Raw genomic sequence first — 21131 nt, forward strand, 5'->3', positions numbered from 1 at the left:
TCAATGCTCTCAAGGCTTGGCCTCAGCTAGCAAAGGCCAAGTTCATACGGTTTCAATCAGACAACATGACGACTGTTGCGTACATCAACCATCAGGGGGGAACAAGGAGTTCCCTGGCGATGGAAGAAGTGACCAAAATCATTCAATGGGCGGAGACTCACTCCTGCCACCTGTCTGCAATCCACATCCCAGGAGTGGAAAATTGGGAAGCGGATTTTCTGAGTCGTCAGACATTACATCCGGGGGAGTGGGAACTCCATCCGGAAATCTTTGCCCAAATTACTCAACTGTGGGGCATTCCAGACATGGATCTGATGGCCTCTCGGCAGAACTTCAAGGTTCCTTGCTACGGGTCCAGATCCAGGGATCCCAAGGCGACTCTAGTAGATGCACTAGTAGCACCTTGGACCTTCAAACTAGCTTATGTATTCCCGCCGTTTCCTCTCATCCCCAGGCTGGTAGCCAGGATCAATCAGGAGAGGGCGTCGGTGATCTTGATAGCTCCTGCGTGGCCACGCAGGACTTGGTATGCAGATCTGGTGAATATGTCATCGGCTCCACCATGGAAGCTACCTTTGAGACGAGACCTTCTTGTTCAAGGTCCGTTCGAACATCCGAATCTGGTCTCACTCCAGCTGACTGCTTGGAGATTGAACGCTTGATCTTATCAAAACGAGGGTTCTCAGATTCTGTTATTGATACTCTTGTTCAGGCCAGAAAGCCTGTAACTAGAAAAATTTACCACAAAATATGGAAAAAATATATCTGTTGGTGTGAATCTAAAGGATTCCCTTGGGACAAGGTAAAGATTCCTAAGATTCTATCCTTTCTTCAAGAAGGATTGGAGAAAGGATTATCTGCAAGTTCCTTGAAGGGACAGATTTCTGCCTTGTCTGTGTTACTTCACAAAAAACTGGCAGCTGTGCCAGATGTTCAAGCCTTTGTTCAGGCTCTGGTTAGAATCAAGCCTGTTTACAAACCTTTGACTCCTCCTTGGAGTCTCAACTTAGTTCTTTCAGTTCTCCAGGGGGTTCCGTTTGAACCCTTACATTCCGTTGATATTAAGTTATTATCTTGGAAAGTTTTGTTTTTGGTTGCAATTTCTTCTGCTAGAAGAGTTTCAGAATTATCTGCTCTGCAGTGTTCTCCTCCTTATCTGGTGTTCCATGCAGATAAGGTGGTTTTACGTACTAAACCTGGTTTTCTTCCAAAAGTTGTTTCTAACAAAAACATTAACCAGGAGATAGTCGTGCCTTCTTTGTGTCCGAAACCAGTTTCGAAGAAGGAACGTTTGTTGCACAATTTGGATGTTGTTCGCGCTCTAAAATTCTATTTAGATGCTACAAAGGATTTTAGACAAACATCTTCCTTGTTTGTTGTTTATTCTGGTAAAAGGAGAGGTCAAAAAGCAACTTCTACCTTTCTCTCTTTTTGGATTAAAAGCATCATCAGATTGGCTTACGAGACTGCCGGACGGCAGCCTCCTGAAAGAATCACAGCTCATTCCACTAGGGCTGTGGCTTCCACATGGGCCTTCAAGAACGAGGCTTCTGTTGATCAGATATGTAGGGCAGCGACTTGGTCTTCACTGCACACTTTTACCAAATTTTACAAGTTTGATACTTTTGCTTCTTCTGAGGCTATTTTTGGGAGAAAGGTTTTGCAAGCCGTGGTGCCTTCCATTTAGGTGACCTGATTTGCTCCCTCCCTTCATCCGTGTCCTAAAGCTTTGGTATTGGTTCCCACAAGTAAGGATGACGCCGTGGACCGGACACACCTATGTTGGAGAAAACAGAATTTATGTTTACCTGATAAATTACTTTCTCCAACGGTGTGTCCGGTCCACGGCCCGCCCTGGTTTTTTAATCAGGTCTGATAATTTCTTTTCTTTAACTACAGTCACCACGGTATCATATGGTTTCTCCTATGCAAATATTCCTCCTTAACGTCGGTCGAATGACTGGGGTAGGCGGAGCCTAGGAGGGATCATGTGACCAGCTTTGCTGGGCTCTTTGCCATTTCCTGTTGGGGAAGAGAATATCCCACAAGTAAGGATGACGCCGTGGACCGGACACACCGTTGGAGAAAGTAATTTATCAGGTAAACATAAATTCTGTTTTTAGCTGTAGTGTAGTACCACCAAATGCGATCAAATTAAAAAAAATTGCTAACTTTTTCACAATTTTAGGTTTCTCACTGAAATTATTTACAAACAGTGCAATCATGGCACAAATGGTTGTAAATACTTCTCTGGGAACCCCTTTGTTCAGAAATAGCAAACATAAATGGCTTTGGCGTTGCTTTTTGGTAATTAGAAGGTCGCTAAATGCTGCTGCACACCACACTTGTATTATGCCCAGTAGTGACTGTGTTAATTAGAGAGCTTGTACGGTTAATTTTAGCTTTAGTGTAGAGATCAACCTCCCACCTGACACATCCCACCCCCTGATCCCTCCCAAACATCTCTCTTCCCTCCCCAACCCCACAGTTGTCCCCGCCATCTTTTTTTAATTTTATATTAAAAATAAAGTTTTTTTTCTGTAGTGTAGCTGCCCCCCAGATCTGTTGGCCAATATTTAATATCCCCCCTTCCTCTCCCTCCTTCATGAGCATTCTTCAATTTAGATTGTGTAAATGTGGCACACGCATGACCACCCCCCCTGCCCGCGAGTGACCACACACACATCGGTGTGCACAGAAACCGGAACCAGCACTTGATGGGCCGCCAACCCTCCTCCCTGCTGCTGCTCCCACCCACCAACGATCAGCACCATCAATGGCCGTGTTGTTTTGTAAATAAATATGCCTGTTTTATTTTATGGGTCACAATTTTTTTTGGCTATTGTCACAGTATATATTTAAGCTCAGGAATTGTTCTAAAATCAGGAGTTAAAGTACAAAGGGTTAAGTAAAGTTTTACTATTCTATACAGTCCTAGGTTTTAAATTTGGTAGTAAGTCTTTTGTGTCAATTCGCCAAGTATGTCTTGTTACAAACTGTAGAAGTATCTTATTTCCAGTGGTTCAGAACTATTCAATAAGTTATGCTTTCTTCTTAATTCAGATTACTATTATACCATAAGGTAAACAACATAGTGTTTGGTTAACACATATCGAAAGAAGTTAATATTGTACTTATTATACCGCTAATATTAGAAGCACAGCGTGTGTCAGCTGATGTATCTAAATCATTATCTCTACAGTTACCGGAGGAAAAGGTGCCTTCCTACCGCAAGATGAGAAGAATGGCCTAAGGGACGGCAACGGTCTAATTTTCGTTCCTTTCGTGCTGACAAGTCGCAATGACAGCAATCCTCTTCCAAGTCTGAGCAGCCCAAGAGTACTTGGAAGCCCGCTCACTCGTGGAATAAGTCAAAACAGTCTAAGAAGCCCGCCGAGAACAAATCGGCATGAAGGGGCGGCCCCCGATCCAGGATCGGATTGAGTAGGGGACAGACTGTCTCTTTTTTTCAGATGCTTGGTTTCAGGATGTGCAGGATCCTTGGGTCCTGGAGGTTGTATGCCAAGGATACAGGATAGGATTCAAGTCTCATCCGCTAGGGGAAGATTCCTACTCTCCAGTCTTTCGACAAGACCAGAAAAGAGGGCTGCCTTCTTAGGTTGCGTATGTGATCTCACCTTTCTAGGAGTAATTGTCCCGGTTGCTACAGCAGAATGAGGTTTGTGGTTTAATTCAAAACTTTTCATGGTTCCAAAGAAGGAGGGAACTTTCCGTCCAGTTCTGGACCTAAAGTGCTTTAAACAAGTTTCTGATTGTTCCCTCTTTCAAGATGGAAACAATACGGTCAATCCTGCCTCTGGATGCATACCTTCACGTCCTGATTCACAGGGAACATTTTTCAGTTCCTGAGGTTTGCTTTTCTGGATCAGCACTTCTAGTTCATAGCCCTTCCGTGGCCTAGCTACTGCTCCACGGATATTTACAAAGGTTCTGGGGGCTCTTCTAGCCGTTGCCAGAAAACGAGGAATTACAGTAGCCCCTTAACTGGACGATATTTTGGTACAGGCACCATCTTTTCGTCTAGCGGAAGAACATTCGGAGTCCCTTCTCAGTCTTCTTCGATCACATGGATGGAAGATAAACTTGGAAAAGTTCTTACTCCAAGTACAAGGGTGAATTTCCTGGGAACTATAATAGATTCCATATCCATGAGGATATTCCTTACAGATCAGAGATGTTGCATGCTAACTTCTGCATGTCTTGCCCTCCAGGCCTCCTTGAGACCCTCAGTGGCTCAGTGTATGGAGGTAATCGGACTTATAGTGTCCTGCATGGACATCATTCCTTTTGCCAGATTCCATCTCAGATCCTTACAAATATGCACGCTGAGACAATGGAACGGCGACCACTCGGATCCGTCTCAACAGATTGGGCTGGATAGCCTGTCGAGAGACTCGTTCTCCTGGTGGCTCTGTCCAGATCATCTGTCCCAAGGCACGGGCTTTTTGAGAACGTCCTGGCAGATTGTGACTGCGGACACAAGCCTATGAGATATGCAGCGAGTGGGGGATGCTGGAGATAGATCTCATGGCATCCCGCCTCTATACCAAGGTACTGGTCGAGGTTGAGGGATCCTCAGGCGGAATTGATAGATGCCCTATCAGTACCACGGAGGTTCAGTCTCTTATATCTTTTTCCTCCATTACCACTTCTCCCTCGTGTAGTGGCTCACATTAAGCAGGAGGGGGCATCTGTGATTCTGATTGCTCCTTCGTGGCCGTGAAGGACGTGGTTTGCGGATCTGGTGGGGATGTCCTCATCTTCTCAGTGGAGGTTACCTTGTCGCAGAGATCTTCTGATACCAGGGTCCCTTCGTTCAGCAAAATCTAGTTTCTCTGAGGTTGACTGTGTGGAGATTGAAACCTTAGTCTAAGCTAAAAGACGGTTCTCTGATAGTGTTATCGACACTCATCTTATCTACCATAAGGTGTGGAGGACTTACTTGTACTGGTGTGAAGAACGTGGCTTTTCCTGGCTTAAGGTTAAGGTTGCAAGAATTTTAGCCTTCCTCCAGGATGGACTGGAGAAGGGCCTATATGCTAGTTCCCTGAAGGTACAGATATCTGCCCTGTCAGTGTTACTGCACAAAAGGTTGGCTGAGCTTCCGGATGTGCAGTCCTTTGTTAAAGCTCTGGCTAAGATCAGATCCAAGTTTATCTGGGGCTCTGCCTTGGAGCCTCAATCTTGTTCTTAGTGTTCTGCAGCAGGCTCCATTTGAGCCTATGCATACTGTTGACATTAAATTGTTATCGTGGAAGTTTTTTTTGTTTTTTTTTTTTTTGTTTGCCTCTGCGCGCAGAGTTTGAGACTCTGTGATCCCCCTTATCTCTTTTTTCATGCTGATAAGGTGGTTTTAAGCACTAAACTAGGGTTCCTCCCTAAGGTGGTGTTGAATCGTAACATTAATCAAGAAATTGTTGTTTCTTCCTTGTGTCCTAATCCTACTTCAGCGAAGGAACGTTTGCTTCAGAATCTAGATGTGGTTCATGCCTTGAAGTTCTATCTTCAGGCTACTAAGGAATTCAGACAATCTTCCTCTTTGTTATCTATGCGGGGAAGTGTAAGGGGCAGAAGGCTACTACGACTTCTCTATCTTTCTGGTTGAGAAGTGTCATCTGCTTAGCTTATGAGACAGCGGGACAACAGCCTCCTGAGAGGATAACGGGGCATTCCACTAGAGCAGTGGCTTCCTCTTGGGCTTTTAAGAACGAAGCCTCAATGGATTAGATTTGTAAGGCGGCTACCTGGTCCTCCTTACATACTTTTTTCTAAATTTTACAAGTTTGATGTGTTTGCTTCGGCTGAAGCAGCTTTCGGGAGAAAAGTTTTGCAGGCTGTGGTGCCCTCAGAATAGGGTTATTCATTCAGTGTCCTCTGGAGCTTGGGTATAGTTTTCCCAACAGTAAGGAATGAAGTCGGGGAGACTCCCTGCCTTATGGAAGGAAAACATAATTTATGCTTACCAGATAAATGCCTTTCCTTCCTGGCAGGGAGAGTCCACAACCCCGCCCGTAAATTATTTTTTTGATGGTTGGCTCCCTTTTTATATTATTTCTTCTGGCACCCTTATGTTTCTCCTACTTTTCCTTGTTCCCTCGGCAGAATGACTGAGGGATAGGGGAAGTGGGAGGGATATTTAAACCTTTAGACTCTATCTGGTAAGCATAAATTTATGTTTTGAGGATAATTTACCCTTAGAGGGGTATTATACACCAAAATTATTATAGGCTATTTAAATAAAGCATTAGGTGTAGTTAAAATTGGAATTGACATGCTTTACCTATTTTGCAGCTAACTCTCCTAAAAATGTTGAATTTCACTGAATATGTATACATACTTACTATACTCTAATCACTGAGCTATTGTTTTCCCCTCACTCCCGGAAGTCACTAACTGACATGCCTTGACTCACTGCAGCTGCACTAAGTTATAAGGTCTGCTGAGAAACTGTAAAAGAACAGTAAAAGAGATACAGAACTGACTAAAACTCTCCAGCTTTGTCTGTCTCCCACTTTCTTTGGTAACATTGTGCAGCTCCTCACCGGACTAAATAGACACTTCTCTGAGAAACAATCTGCTTCTGGCCAGGACTATATTTCGCTGAGAGGTGTGTGAGAAGTTTAGCTCCCTGTGTGTAGAAGCTAATTTAATACATTGTAACCACCAGGTGCAGCAGAGGAGGCAAAGCTGGCTGATTTTAGGCAAATTAGCTTCAAATTAGAGGAGATGAGGAGCTGCACAGTGTTACCGGAGGAAGTGGGAGACAGACAAAGCTGGAGAGTTAGACAGTTCTTCTTATTTTACAAATGACAATTTTTCAGCAGACCTCATGTAACTAAGCTTCAGTGAGTCAGGGATGTCAGTGACTTCCTGTCTGTAGGCAGTTAGTTAGGGAGTGAGGGGGACATAATTAGCTTAGTGATTAGAGTATAGTACATATTCACTGAAACACTGCATGATTGTTCCCATTTTTAGGAGAGTTAGCTGCAAAATAGGTAATGCATGTCAATTGCAAATTTTATCTGCACCTAATTCTTTATTTAAATAGCCTATAACAATTTTGGTGTATAATGTCCCTTTAAAGAGCATTTTCTTCTCAGTGAAAATCTTCTACTGGGATTAGGTAAGTACAATTCTAAATGAGCTAATAAAGCAACAATCTCAGAATCTTTAATGTCAATTTAAACCATGCACAAATATTTATTTTAATTCTGAGTTTTCCAGCTAACAAAAATCTGCATTCCTTAAAAGGACAAGAAAAAAAAGGAAGATATTTTCTTCATAAATAGAGTCCACAGCTGCATTCCTTACTTTTGGGAATTCAGAACCTGGCCACCAGGAGGAGGCAAAGACACCCCAGCCAAAGGCTTAAATACTCCTCCCACTTCCCTCATACCCCAGTCATTCTTTGCCTTTCGTCCCAGGAGGTTGGCAGAGAAGTGTCAGAAGTTTTCGATAGTCTCTTATGGAGGGTAGTACTCTGGCATGGGACTGGAGTTTTAAGTAGTTCTGTCAGCCTCTCAGTGAGAGCATGGGTGAAAGTTAGTGTCCGGAGATGCAGGGAGAGTCTTTCTGCGAAACTATTCCGACTCATATTAACAGCTCCACAAGCAATCAGCGGTATTGACGAGTTTCGCTGCCTGCATTTTTTCTCAAGTCCATTGCAGAAGTGTCGTTACTATCTGTTACACTTGAAGGGCCGTGTTCCATGGCGTAGATTCCGGTAAGATCGTTTTATTTTACTTTCATCATGAATGTATTGTAATTTCAACTGTTTATCCGAGAGGAGCTACAACCTTTCGGGGATAACTTTAACATATCTAGGAATCAAGGAATAATATCTCATGAGGGGGATTATTGAACAGGGGGGGTTATAATCATGTTTGTTATGTGATTCTGTCTGATACTGTGTAGTGTTGCTTCGGCTAATTTGGAACATAACTGCCTATGTCTACTGACACAGCTTTTTTGATCAGGTGCGCTTTTGCATGGACTGCACGGTTTACCTTGTGACTCCATTTCAGCTTTCCTAACCGTGTGGCGATGGAGAAATCCTGGTCCACTGGTGTCTGGTTCTCTAGAGGTGGAATTGTCCCAGTTATGGAGGATTCTTGTAGACCGATGTCTCTGATTCAGATTCTACTTCTTGCGAAGAATATGAATTGGCCCGGTTTATACATGCCAATCAGTTATGTTCCGAATGCCGTTTCAGGGTGCTCTGTTCCTCGGGATCGGGGAATCGGGTGCCCACTGAGCCATCCGCCTCTGGGGATTCTGTTTCTCATTAGACGAGTTCCCTACCACCAACTCTTTACTGCGCATACAGGTAACCCAAACATTACTTATCCTTTCTGGGGAGTGTGGCCTGTTCCCACCGGAGGTTACGACACGGTTCCGCATGGCCATATCTTTGGTGCTGGCGCATCTGCACCTCCCAGAAGTGTGCTTACGATATTGTCCGTGTTTCGTTAATTGGGACTTGTCAGGCGTGGTCCAGTTCAGCCTTCCGGGGGAGCGACTGCCCTTGAGGCTTCAGGGGGTCAAACTTCGGGGCGGGTGTTTCCTTTTGTCCCGGCGGAGCTATGTTGCGTCTTTCGCTATAGACTGGCGTGCCTTTGTGTTCTACTAAGACTCGTTCTTGGCGTTGCTGGAGGATCCCACTCTTAATGGGTCTGAGGATTCTCAGTCTTACTCTTCGACTGGCTTGCATACATAGACATAAGGGGATTAAGTAATCTTTTTATAATCTTTATTTGTGTATCCTTTTCCAGTTCTGAGCTTGGAAGTCTCAGACCCCTGTTGGGCTGGTCCTGCGGGTCTGCCCGTTCTTCCTGGGCGATAATCTACGGGTTTCCTTATCTTTTATTTTCATCCGGTGAGGATGATTTTTATTTGGTCTAAAGCTCATGTTGTGGTGTGGTGTTTCCTTCGGGAACTTTCTTCTCTGCAATTGATACTCACGATTTTGTGGTGGCACTGTTTACAAAAGTCTGTCTGACTGTTCTTTATCCCTCCATCATCAGGGGAGACTCTGTGACTTTGACAGTGCGGGGGCCCTTGGTTTCAGGCTGGTCCTGACTGGGTACAAATCCTTCTGTCTTTGAGGCCTAGTTCAGACACGTGGCACCTTTTTATGTCAGGTTGTTCCGGTGAGGGCGCTTAGTGATCACAAAATTATTTGTGTTGTTTTCTTGTTTTATTTTACAAGCTTCAACTAGCATCCTGAGAAGACTTACGGGTCCATGGTTGCTTAGGGGCATGGGGGATTAGTTCAGTCCTCATTCGCCTTTCAATCTAGTGGGCCGGGACTCCGCTGAGATCCGCGGCGACATGCTCAGTCATTTCCGTTTTTTTTTGGTAGCTAGTGTTCCTTCCCGTTGTGGGTTGGAGGATTTAGGTCCTTCATACCGCCGTTCTTACGGTTTTGCCTTTCATGGTCTCTTTGGAAGTGTCCTTTTAGAGGCTCTTTTTCTTTGGGTCGAGACTTTCTGGACTTAGTCCGTTTTTTCTGGCGGCTTTGGCCGCTTAATTAGGAAGTGAAGGCTGTGAGGCTCTGTCTTCTTTTGAGTGTTAGTCGTCTCCATATCTGGGGCGATAGGAGGTGGTGTCTCTTTTTCCAAGCTTTTTGCTTAGGGGATGTTTTTCTGTCTGGGTTCGAGATGCTTTGCATTCTTCTCCCTTGGGTGTGGTCCTCTGGAACGTTAATCTGAATGGATTAAAGAGACTAGCCTTTTTACTCTCTTTCGGGTGACTCTTTTCTCGTTCTCATTTACCTCAGTGTTGCCGTTGGGGCCTTTGGGCTCTAGAGAAATAATGTGACTTTGTCGCTGCCTAGTACCTTGCTGGGGGGGGGGGGGTGTTGACCTCCGGCTAAGGGTGTTCTCTTCCCTTTGGGCTGGGAGTTACGAGTGAGTCCTGTAGGTTCTCCGGGTTTCCCGGTTATCATCCCCTGTGAGGTCTGATTGCTTCAGACGGGGGTATCTTCTGTTACCTGAGGGTGTCGTTCAACAGCGATTCTGGGTCCAGGGTTCTTGTCTTGGATCCTTCTTGGATGTCTGGAGACTTATGATCCTGTAGACTGGTTCGGGATGACCCATTTTTTTTCAGGGACCTTATATTGCGACATAGGGGCTAGCTCATTGGGCCTGCAAGCAGGAAGGCCAGAGTTCACATCCACCTTTGGGTACTGGTTATAAACTTTAAGGCCTGACTTGTTCTCCGGAGGGAGTGTGCTCCTCCTATGGTGAGTTTTTTTCTATTTTGGGTCAACAGTTGTGTCTGGATGATTTTTCATTCGGTCCGTGTTTTGATCATACTATGGCTTCATGTCTTATGGACATGTACGCTGTTCTTATCTGTGCCCTTCCCTTTTGAGGGGATAGTTGTCTTCCTTATGAGCTGGGGTTTCCTCTGCCTTGGAGGGTCTTTGTCCTTCCCTGTGTGTAGGAGGTTGAATCAGGTGGCTTATTTCTGTAAGGTGCAGCATCTGCTGCTCTGTGGCTCTGTTCCACCTGCTGGAATTTGATCTCTCTGCGTAGAGACTGTCTAAGAGAGCTGTGACAGGTCTTCCTACGGATCTATTGCTCTTTTCTCTGTTCCAGGTCCCAGGGGGTTCTCCTTGGGAGTGCCTTATTTTGGAGGAGCGGATTGGGTTGGCACCCGAGCTCTGTTGGGGTGGGTGAGTCCCCGCTGTTTTCTTTCCATTCCCTGGGGGCTTGTGATTGGGGTCTTTCTGTCCCCCTGTCTATCAGACATGTCTGTTGCTTGGGCTGGTCCGATCTTGGAGCAGGATCTGAGATCTGTTGCTCTGCTAAATTCGTCCTCGGAGCATTCAAGGTACAGTAAGCCTCTTGAGGTTTCTCCTTTCTCCATGTTCAAGATTTGTGGGAAGGACTGGAAGCTCTTAACCCGCGACGTTATCCGCTGGTTAGTGGATACTTAGCAATCTGAAGGATCCTATCTTCAGCTGCTTTCTGCTTGCCCAGCAAGTATTTAAGTTTCTTTTTTTGATGACTCCAGTGTGCATTGTTTTTGCTTCAGGTGATCGTCAGATCTATTTGAGCTTGCTTGCACGAGGTTTCGTTTCTGAATATTTCGGTATTCTGAGCTACCTTTTTGCAACTTGGGGGACCTTCGTCTTCAGTTGCTTTTTAGAGTGCGGTTGCACTGTGTTAGGGGAAGAGTCCCTTAAGGGGGATTAGCCACGCTTTACAAGTACAATCTTGTTTTCTCTGTGCCTTTTCTTCTTTGTGGAAGAATACGATAGTTTGTTCCCTTTCTTTAGTAAGGAGTATGTTGTTTGGAGACAGACTGCTGGGCGATGGTGTCTCTTTGAGGCTTTTGACTCAGTCGAGTCTAGTTCTTTTTTCAAAGTTGTTCTCGGCTTCGGACGAAGCAGGATTTTGTTGGGTAGGGGTTTTCAGGCCTGGTGCCCTCAGAATGAGCTGCCTCTTGCACGTTTTTTCTTCTGTGTCCTCTATAGCTTGGGTATTTTCCCAAAAGTAATGAATGCAACTGTGGACTCTTTCCATTTTATGAAGAAAAACTTAAATTATGCTTACCTGATAATTTTCTTTTCTTCAGATGGAAAGAGTCCACAGCTCCACGCACGTGTTTTTTCTGTGGGGCGTCTGTTTTTTTTTTGTTCTTTTGGCACCTTTTCACCCTGATATTTCTTCTACTGTTCCTCGGCAGAATGACTGAGGGAAGTGGGAGGAGTATTTAAGCCTTTGGCTGGGGTGTCTTTGCCTCCTCCTGGTTGCTAGGTTCTGAATTCCCAAAAGTAATGAATGCAGTTGTGGACTCTTTCCATCTGAAGAAAAGAAAATTATCAGGTAAGCATAATTTAAATTTTTACCTCAAATTTTCTAAGTATTCACACCTCAATATAAAGAGACTATAAGCTGCCAATCAGGATGCTAGTCCCAGGATTTGCAAGGGAGTATGCATTTGGCATGTGCAGTCATGTTAAAATAATGTTCAAATATCACAAGATTTCAGTAAAATCTTATGAGATCAAAGCAAAGGAGGACCTCAGCATGTTGAAGTTTTTTTTGAGGTATAATATATTCCCTTTTTACATCGAGATGTTCAGATGATATTTTTTTGTCCGCTTATAACCGTTATGCTGCATCACTTTCAAGTGATTAAAAATATGTATTATATCCCTTTTAAAGAGTGTTTAAACTGCTGTGCACAACTACAAAATAATATTAGCTATTTACCATGTTATAGCATTGTATCCTGTTCCTTCAGCTCTTTACAAATCAGTTTTAATAGCCCAGATACTGAAGCCACGCCTCTTTATACTAGGTGCCACCATCTTGGAGCTTAGGTGACAAAAGGTGAACACTCACAGATCAGTAATTGTCCTTTTTTATATACAACTGCATGTAATAGACACTACTATAAAATAAATATGCACAGATATACTGTTTAAAAAATCCAGTATAAATCATTTAAAAAACTTACTTAGAAGCTCCCAGTTTAGCACTGTTGATGAGGTTAGGCTGGGACACCCAGTGAAAGAGTCAGGGACAAGAAGAAGAGCAGACAGACCCCCCTCACCTGTGTATGAAAAGACAGAACATAAACGGGAGCCAGCAGAAGTTTGTAAACAAGCATATACATCTGGCACTTCGGGGCTTGGTTAGGTGTCTGAAAATGAGCACAATGTTATTAAAAAATAAGCAAAACTGTACATTGTTACAAAAACACTCCCAGATGGGCTGTATAAATGGAGCATCTACAAAACATTTATGCAAAGGAAAATCTAGTGTACAATGTGTCTAAGTTTAGTGTGCAAAATACATCATGTGAGCTTTACATTTTTGCATTTTTTTACAGTTGCACAAAATGCATTTAAAACTGCAATGCAACCACAGCACAAAATGTAAAGCTCCTGCTTTCTATCATGCCCCCTAACCTGAAGCACATTATACAGCTGTAAAGAAGAAAAACAGGCAATTTTACTGGTCTGTGAGAGCGTACAGCTTACGGCACACTCTGTGAGAATACCTGAGCTCCAAGATGGCAGCCCCCAGTACAAAGAGCTTTAGTATCTGTCATCGTCAAGCTATTAAAACAAGATGAAATGCAATAACATAGTGAGTAGTAACCGTTCTAGGGTAGTTGTGCCCAGCAGTTAATTGTCCCTTTAAAGGACCATTAATAAGAGTAAAATTTGATATAACCAACAAGTACATAATCAAGAAAAAAATTCAAAACCACTTGCCTTATTTGGAGGAGCCAATCGGTGCTTGAGTCTGCAGACAAGGCTAGCCATTTCTTTCATGTAATTAGCAAGAGTCCATGAGCTAGTGACGTATGGGATGTACATTCCTACCAGGAGGGGCAAAGTTTCCCAAACCTCAAAATGCCTATAAATACACCCCTCACCACACCCACAATTCAGTTTTTTTCATTATAAGATTTAAACTTTATTTCTCTAACATTGGTGTGTCCGGTCCACGGCGTCATCCATAACTTGTGCTAATATCTCTTCCCCAACAGGAAATGGCAAAGAGTACAGCAAAAGCTGTCCATATAGTCCCTCCTAGGCTCCGCCCACCCCAGTCATTCTCTTTGCCGTTGCACAGGCAACATCTCCACGGAGATGGTTAAGAGTATGTGGTGTTTAGTTGTAGTTTTTTATTCTACTATCAAGAGTTTGTTATTTTAAAATAGTGCTGGTATGTACTATTTACTCTGAAACCGAAAAGATGAAGAGTTCTGTTTGTGAGAGGAATATGATTTTAGCAGCAGTAACTAAAATCGTTTGCTGTTTCCACATAGGACTGTTGAGATGAAATAACTTCAGTTGGGGGAAACAGTTAGCAGACTTTTCTGCTTAAGGTATGACTAGCCATATTTCTAACAAGACTGTGTAATGCTGGAAGGCTGTCATTTCCCCTCATGGGGACCGGTAAGCCATTTTCTTAGTCTCAAACAGAATAAAGGGCTTAATATGGGCTATAAAACTGGTAGACACTTTATGGGCAAGATCGATTGTTTTATTTGGGCATTTTATACAGATTGAGGTTGAATTTCACACTTATAAACTTTGGGGAACGTTTTTTAACGTCAGGCACTGGTTTAGACACCTTTTCAGTCAGGAAGGGCCTTCACTGTAGTAGGCTGAGCCTCATTTTCGCGCCATTACTGTGCAGTTACTTTTGAGAGCAGGACATGCAGCTGCATGTGTGTGGATCTGAAAGTAGTTGAAAAGGTTCCTAGAAGGCTTCATTTGGTATCGTATTCCCCCCTGGGTTTGGTAAAGTCGCAGCAAAGGCTGTAGCTGGGACTGTAGAGGGGTTAAATCTGTAACCGGCTCTGGTTTCTTCATTTTAAGGGTTAAAGCTCTGAAAATTTGGGTGCAATGCTTTGAATGCTTTAAGACACTGTGGTGAAAATTTGGTAAAATTTGAACAATTCCTTCATTGTTTTTCACATATTCAGTAATAAAGTGTGCCCTGTTTAAAATTTAAAGAGACAGTAACGGTTTTAATTAAAACTTTTTTTGTACTTTATTGACAAGTTTAAGCCTGTTTAACATGTCTGTACCTTCAGATAAGCTATGCTCTGTATGTATGGAAGCCAATGTGTCTCCCCCTTCCAAATTGTGTGATAATTGTGCCATAGCGTCCAAACAAAGTAAGGACAGTACTGCCATAAGATAGTAAGGTTGCCCAAGATGATTCATCAGATGAAGAGAGTAAAAATAGTTCTACTTCATCTCACTCTGTGTCTACACCAGTTCTGCCCACGCAGGAGACGCCTAGTACTTCTAGCGCGCCAATGCTTGTTACTATGCAACAATTGGCGACAGTAATGGATAACTCCATAGCTAATTTTTTATCCAAAATGCCTGCATTTCAGAGAAAGCGCGATTGCTCTGTTTTAAACACTGTAGAGCAGGAGGGCGCTGATGATAATTGTTCTGTCATACCCTCACACCATTCTGAAGGGGCCATGAGGGAGGTTTTGTCAGATGGGGAAATTTCAGATTCAGGTAGAATTTCTCAACAGGCAGAACCTGATGTTGTGACATTTAAATTTAAGTTAGAGCACCTCCGCGCACTGCTTAAGGAGGTGTTATCTACTCTGGATGATTGTGACAACCTGGTCATTCCAGAAAAATTGTGTAAGATGGACAAGTTCCTAGAGGTTCCGGTGCACCCCGACGCTTTTCCTATACCCAAGCGGGTGGCGGACATAGTGAACAAGGAGTGGGAGAAGCCCGGCATACCTTTTTGTTCATCTTCCTATATTTAAGAAATTATTTCCTATGGTCGACCCCAGAAAGGACTTATGGCAGACAGTCCCTAAGGTCGAGGGGGCAGTTTCTACACTAAACAAGCGCACTACTATTCCTATCGAGGACAATTGTGCTTTCAAAGATCCTATGGATAAAAAATTGGAGGGTTTGCTTAAAAAGATTTTTGTTCAGCAAGGTTACCTCCTACAACCTATTTCGTGCATTGTTCCAGTCACTACAGCAGCGTGGTTCTGGTTCGAGGAACTACAAAAGTCGCTCAATAGAGAGACTCCGTATGAGGAGGTTATGGACAGAATACACGCACTTAAGTTAGCTAATTCCTTTATTTTAGATGCCGCTTTGCAGTTAGCTAGATTAGCGGCGAAAAACTCTGGGTTTGCAATTGTGGCGCGCAGAGCGCTCTGGCTAAAGTCTTGGTTAGCGGATGTATCTTCCAAGACAAAATTGCTTAATATCCCCTTCAAGGGTAAAACCCTTTTTGGACCAGAGTTGAAAGAGATTATCTCAGACATCATTGGGGGTAAGGGCCATGCCCTCCCACAAGATATGCCTTTCAAGGCCAAGAATAAGTCTAATTTTCGTTCCTTTCACAATTTCAGGAACGGACCGGCTTCCAACTCTGCAGCCTCTAGACAAGAGTGTAATGCTTCGCAGACCAAACCAGCTTGGAAACCGATGCAAGGCTGGAACAAGGGTAAACAGGCCAAGAAGCCTGCTGCTGCTACCAAAACAGCATGAAGGAACAGCCCCCGATCCGGGACCGGATCTAGTAGGGGGCAGACTCTCTCTCTTCGCTCAGGCTTGGGCAAGAGATGTTCAGGATCCCTGGGCACTAGAAATAGTTTCTCAGGGTTATCTTCTGGAATTCAAGGAACTACCCCCAAGGGGAAGGTTCCACATGTCTCACTTATCTTCAAACCAAATAAAGAGACAGGCATTCTTACATTGTGTAGAAGACCTGTTAAAAATGGGAGTGATACACCCAGTTCCAATTGTGGAACAAGGACTGGGTTTTTACTCAAATCTGTTTGTAGTTCCCAAAAAAGAGGGAACCTTCAGACCAATTCTGGATTTAAAGATTCTAAACAAATTTCTCAAAGTACCATCGTTCAAAATGGAAACTATCCGAACGATTTTACCCTCAATCCAGGAGGGTCAATTTATGACTACCGTGGATTTAAAGGATGCGTATCTACATATTCCTATCCACAAAGATCATCATCAGTTCCTAAGGTTCGCCTTTCTGGACAAACATTACCAGTTTGTGGCTCTCCCATTCGGGCTAGCCACTGCTCCAAGGATTTTCACAAAGGTACTCGGGGCCCTTCTAGCGGTTCTAAGACCAAGGGGCATTGCAGTGGCACCTTACTTGGACGACATTCTTATACAAGCGTCATCTCTTTCAAAGGCAAAGGCTCCCACAGACATCGTTCTGGCCTTTCTCAGATCTCACGGCTGGAAGGTCAACATAGAAAAAAGTTCCCTGTCTCCGTTGACAAGAGTCCCCTTCTTGGGGACAATAATAGATTCATTAGAAATGAAGATTTTCCTGACAGATGTCAGAAAGTCAAAGCTTCTAAACGCTTGTCAAGTTCTTCACTCTGTTCCACGACCTACCATAGCTCAGTGCATGGAAGTAGTAGGGTTGATGGTTGCAGCAATGGACATAGTTCATTTTGCGCGAATTCATCTAAGACCATTACAACTGTGCATGCTCAAACAGTGGAATGGGGACTATACAGATTTGTCTCCAGTGATCCAAGTAGATCAGAAGACCAGAGACTCACTACGTTGGTGGCTAACCCAGGATCACCTGTCCCAGGGAATGAGCTTCCGCAGACCAGAGTGGGTCATCGTCACTACCGACGCCAGTCTAGTGGGCTGGGGCGCGGTCTGGGACTCCCTGAAAGCTCAGGGTCTATGGTCTCGGGAAGAATCTCTTCTCCCGATAAACATTCTGGAACTGAGAGCGATATTCAATACTCTCAAAGCTTGGCCTCAGCTAGCAAAGGCCAGATTCATAAGATTCCAATCAGACAACATGACGACAGTTGCTTACATCAACCATCAGGGGGGAACAAGGAGTTCCCTGGCGATGAGAGAAGTGACCAAGATCATAAAATGGGCGGAGGATCATCCCAGGAGTGGAAAACTGGGAGGCGGATTATCTGAGTCTTCAGACATTCCATCCGGGGGAGTGGGAACTCCACCCTGAGATATTTGCCCAGTTGACGCAATTATGGGGCATTCCAGACATGGATCTGATGGCGTCTCGTCAGAACTTCAAAGTTCCTTGCTACGGGTCCAGATCCAGGGATCCCAGGGCGACTCTAGTGGATGCATTAGTAGCGCCTTGGACCTTCAACCTAGCTTATGTTTTTCCACCGTTTCCTCTCATTCCCAGGCTGGTAGCCAGGATCAAACAGGAGAGGGCCTCTGTGATTTTGATAGCCACGCAGGACTTGGTATGCAGACCTGGTGAATATGTCATCGGCTCCACCATGGAAGCTACCTTTGAGACAGGATCTTCTGGTACAGGGTCCATTCGAACATCCAAATCTAGTCTCTCGCCAGCTGACGGCTTGGAAATTGAACGCTTGATTTCATCTAAGCGTGGGTTTTCCGATTCTGTGATAGATACTCTGGTACAAGCCAGAAAACCTGTAACTAGAAAGATTTACCATAAAATATGGAAAAGATATATCTGTTGGTGTGAATCCAAGGGATTCTCATGGAGTAAGATCAAAATTCCTAGGATCCTTTCCTTCCTACAAGAAGGTTTGGATAAGGGATTATCAGCGAGTTCTCTAAAGGGACAGATTTCTGCTTTATCTGTCTTGTTACACAAACGACTGGCAGCTGTGCCAGATGTTCAAGCTTTTGTTCAGGCTTTGGTCAGGATCAAGCCTGTTTACAGACCTTTGACTCCTCCCTGGAGTCTAAATTTAGTTCTTTCAGTTCTTCAAGGGGTTCCGTTTGAACCTTTACATTCCATAGATATTAAGTTGTTATCTTGCAAAGTTTTGTTTTTAGTTGCTATTTCTTCTGCTAGAAGAGTTTCTGAGTTATCTGCTCTGCAGTGTACTTCGCCCTATCTGGTGTTCCATTCAGATAAGGTTGTTTTGCGTACTAAACCTGGTTTTCTTCCAAAAGTTGTTTCCAACAAGAATGTTAACCAGGAAATAGTTGTGCCTCCTTTGTGTCCGAATCCAGTTTCAAAGAAGGAACGTTTGTTACACAATTTAGATGTAGTCCGTGCTTTAAAGTTCTATCTAGAAGCAACAAAGGATTTCAGACAAACATCTTCTCTGTTTGTCGTCTATTCTGGTAAAAGTAGAGGTCAAAAAGCTACTGCTACCTCTCTTTCGTTTTGGCTGAAAAGCATCATCCGATTGGCTTACGAGACTGCCGGACGGCAGCCTCCTGAAAGAATCACAGCTTTCACTACTAGGGCTGTGGCTTCCACATGGGCCTTCAAGAACGAGGCTTCTGTTGATCAGATATGTAAGGCAGCGACTTGGTCTTCCCTGCACACTTTTGCCAAATTCTACAAATTTGATACTTTTGCTTCTTCAGAGGCTATCTTTGGGAGAAAGGTTTTGCAAGCCGTTGTGCCTTCCGTTTAGGTAACCTGATTGGCTCCCTCCCTTCAGCCGTGTCCTAAAGCTTTGGTATTGGTTCCCACAAGTTATGGATGACGCCGTGGACCAGACACACCAATGTTGGAGAAAACAGAATTTATGCTTACCTGATAAATTACTTTCTCCAACGGTGTGTCCGGTCCACGGCCCGCCCTGTTTTTTTTAATCAGGTTTGATGAATTTATTTCTTTAACTACAGTCACCACGGCACCCTATAGTTTCTCCTGTTTTTTCTCCTGTCCGTTGGTCGAATGACTGGGATGGGCGGAGCCTAGGAGGGACTATATAGACAGCTTTTGCTGTACTCTTTGCCATTTCCTGTTGGGGAATAGATATTCCCACAAGTTATGGATGACGCCGTGGACCGGACACACCGTTGGAGAAAGTAATTTATCAGGTAAGCATAAATTCTGTTTTTGGGTGTGGATTATTTTCAGCGGAATTGGCTGTCTTTATTTTATCCCTCCCTCTCTAGTGACTCTTGCGTGGAAGATCCACATCTTGGGTATTCATTATCCCATACATCACTAGCTCATGGACTCTTGCTAATTACATGAAAGAAAACATAATTTATGTAAGAACTTACCTGATAAATTCATTTCTTTCATATTAGCAAGAGTCTATGAGGCCCACCCTTTTTGTGGTGGCTATGATTTTTTTGTATAAAGCACAATTATTCCAATTCCTTATGTTTCATGCTTTCGCACTTTTGTCTTATCACCCCACTTCTTGGCTATGCGTTAAACTGAATTGTGGGTGTGGTGAGGGGTGTATTTATAGGCATTTTGAGGTTTGGGAAACTTTGCCCCTCCTGGTAGGAATGTATATCCCATACGTCACTAGCTCATGGACTATTGCTAATATGAAAGAAATGAATTTATCAGGTAAGTTCTTACATAAATTATGTTTTTTGTGCATTGTTTGGATTTAGCAGATAACTGATAATTAGGGAACGATGTGTAGTAGGGTTAACCTTAGTCTGCAGTGTACATTTTGTGCTCAAAAAAATGAAAAATCCACAATTTTCCAAACTAAATTACATGAAGAGGGCAAAATAAATAAAAGTATATTGCAAATTTGTTGTATCATGCATAACTAAACATTTTATATAAAAATGTCCCAACAATACAGAATACCTTTAGTGGGTATTGAAATGTTTGTGATCTGTGGAAGTCTCACATTTTAATCGTGGACTTATATTCTTTTTCCGTTCTAGCACCTTTGTGAGTGCCAGTTTGATGACAATCTGAAGTTTAAGAACATCATTAATGAGGAAGATGGGGATGCTATGCGACTCCAGCCCATTGGGCGGGATAAGGATGGCTTGATGTACTGGTTTCAGCTTGACCAAGAGCACAACATCCGAATGTATATAGAGGAGCAAGATGACCAAGATGGATCAACGTGGAAATGCATTGTCAAGTGAGTCTAGTACAGCTTATCCTTTTATTTCTTTTTTATTGATGAGGTATATGCTTTGACTCCTGGTAACATTTCCCAACATTACCAGAATATGTGTGTGTGTGTGTGTGTATATTAGGGCTGGGCGATATGGGGGGGGTGGTGTTCAAAATCGCAATTTAAAAAAACAAAAACCCAATTGCGATTTAATCGTGATTTTCTTAAAAATTACTATAACCTTAATTTTTCAATAAAAAGTTTATTTAACGCTACCGAATCTTAATGTACATGTTTCTCAATGTCAAATACACTCCTTGGAGCATAAAAATACAAACCGCAAAATAGCTGAAATAAAATTAGCTGCCTGTGCTGTGGTTACATAGTAACAACTAGCCAGTTCTTGGGTCTTCTGACACACCATTGTCATGTTTTCTTGTACAGTCATTCTGTGGTATGATTAACATATGAAGCCGTGTATGCATGGAGAAACCTGAAAGTGCTGAATTTACAGCAGTATGATTTGTGTACAAGTATAATACAGTAAAGGTAGTACAATGCACACACAGCTAAATGAATAGCAAATACAGCAGCGTGACTGTCCAGACACACAAAGCTAATTGAAATGAAATGAACTAGCCAGTTCTTACCACATTGTCCATGTTTCTTTTTAATGACACGATGAGTCCACGGATCATCTAATTACTATTGGGAATACCACTCCTGCCCTGCAGGAGGCGGCAAAGATCACCACAGCAAGCTGTTAAATATCACCTCCCTTCCCTCCCAACCCA

The 21131-nt window shown here is 43.4% G+C and overlaps 1 protein-coding gene across 1 annotated transcript in view; it reads left to right on the forward strand.

Annotated features, from left to right (window-relative positions):
- The window catches only part of RSF1 (remodeling and spacing factor 1), a 411197-nt gene that overhangs the window by 182164 nt on the left and 207902 nt on the right, over window positions 1-21131 (forward strand). Inside the window, exon 4 of the mRNA XM_053705598.1 lies at window positions 20156-20361. Within this exon, the coding sequence (XP_053561573.1) occupies window positions 20156-20361 (206 nt within the window). The remainder of the gene's footprint in view (window positions 1-20155; window positions 20362-21131) is intronic.

The sequence above is a fragment of the Bombina bombina genome, chromosome 3 (assembly GCF_027579735.1).
Source record: "Bombina bombina isolate aBomBom1 chromosome 3, aBomBom1.pri, whole genome shotgun sequence".
NCBI lineage: Eukaryota > Metazoa > Chordata > Amphibia > Anura > Bombinatoridae > Bombina > Bombina bombina.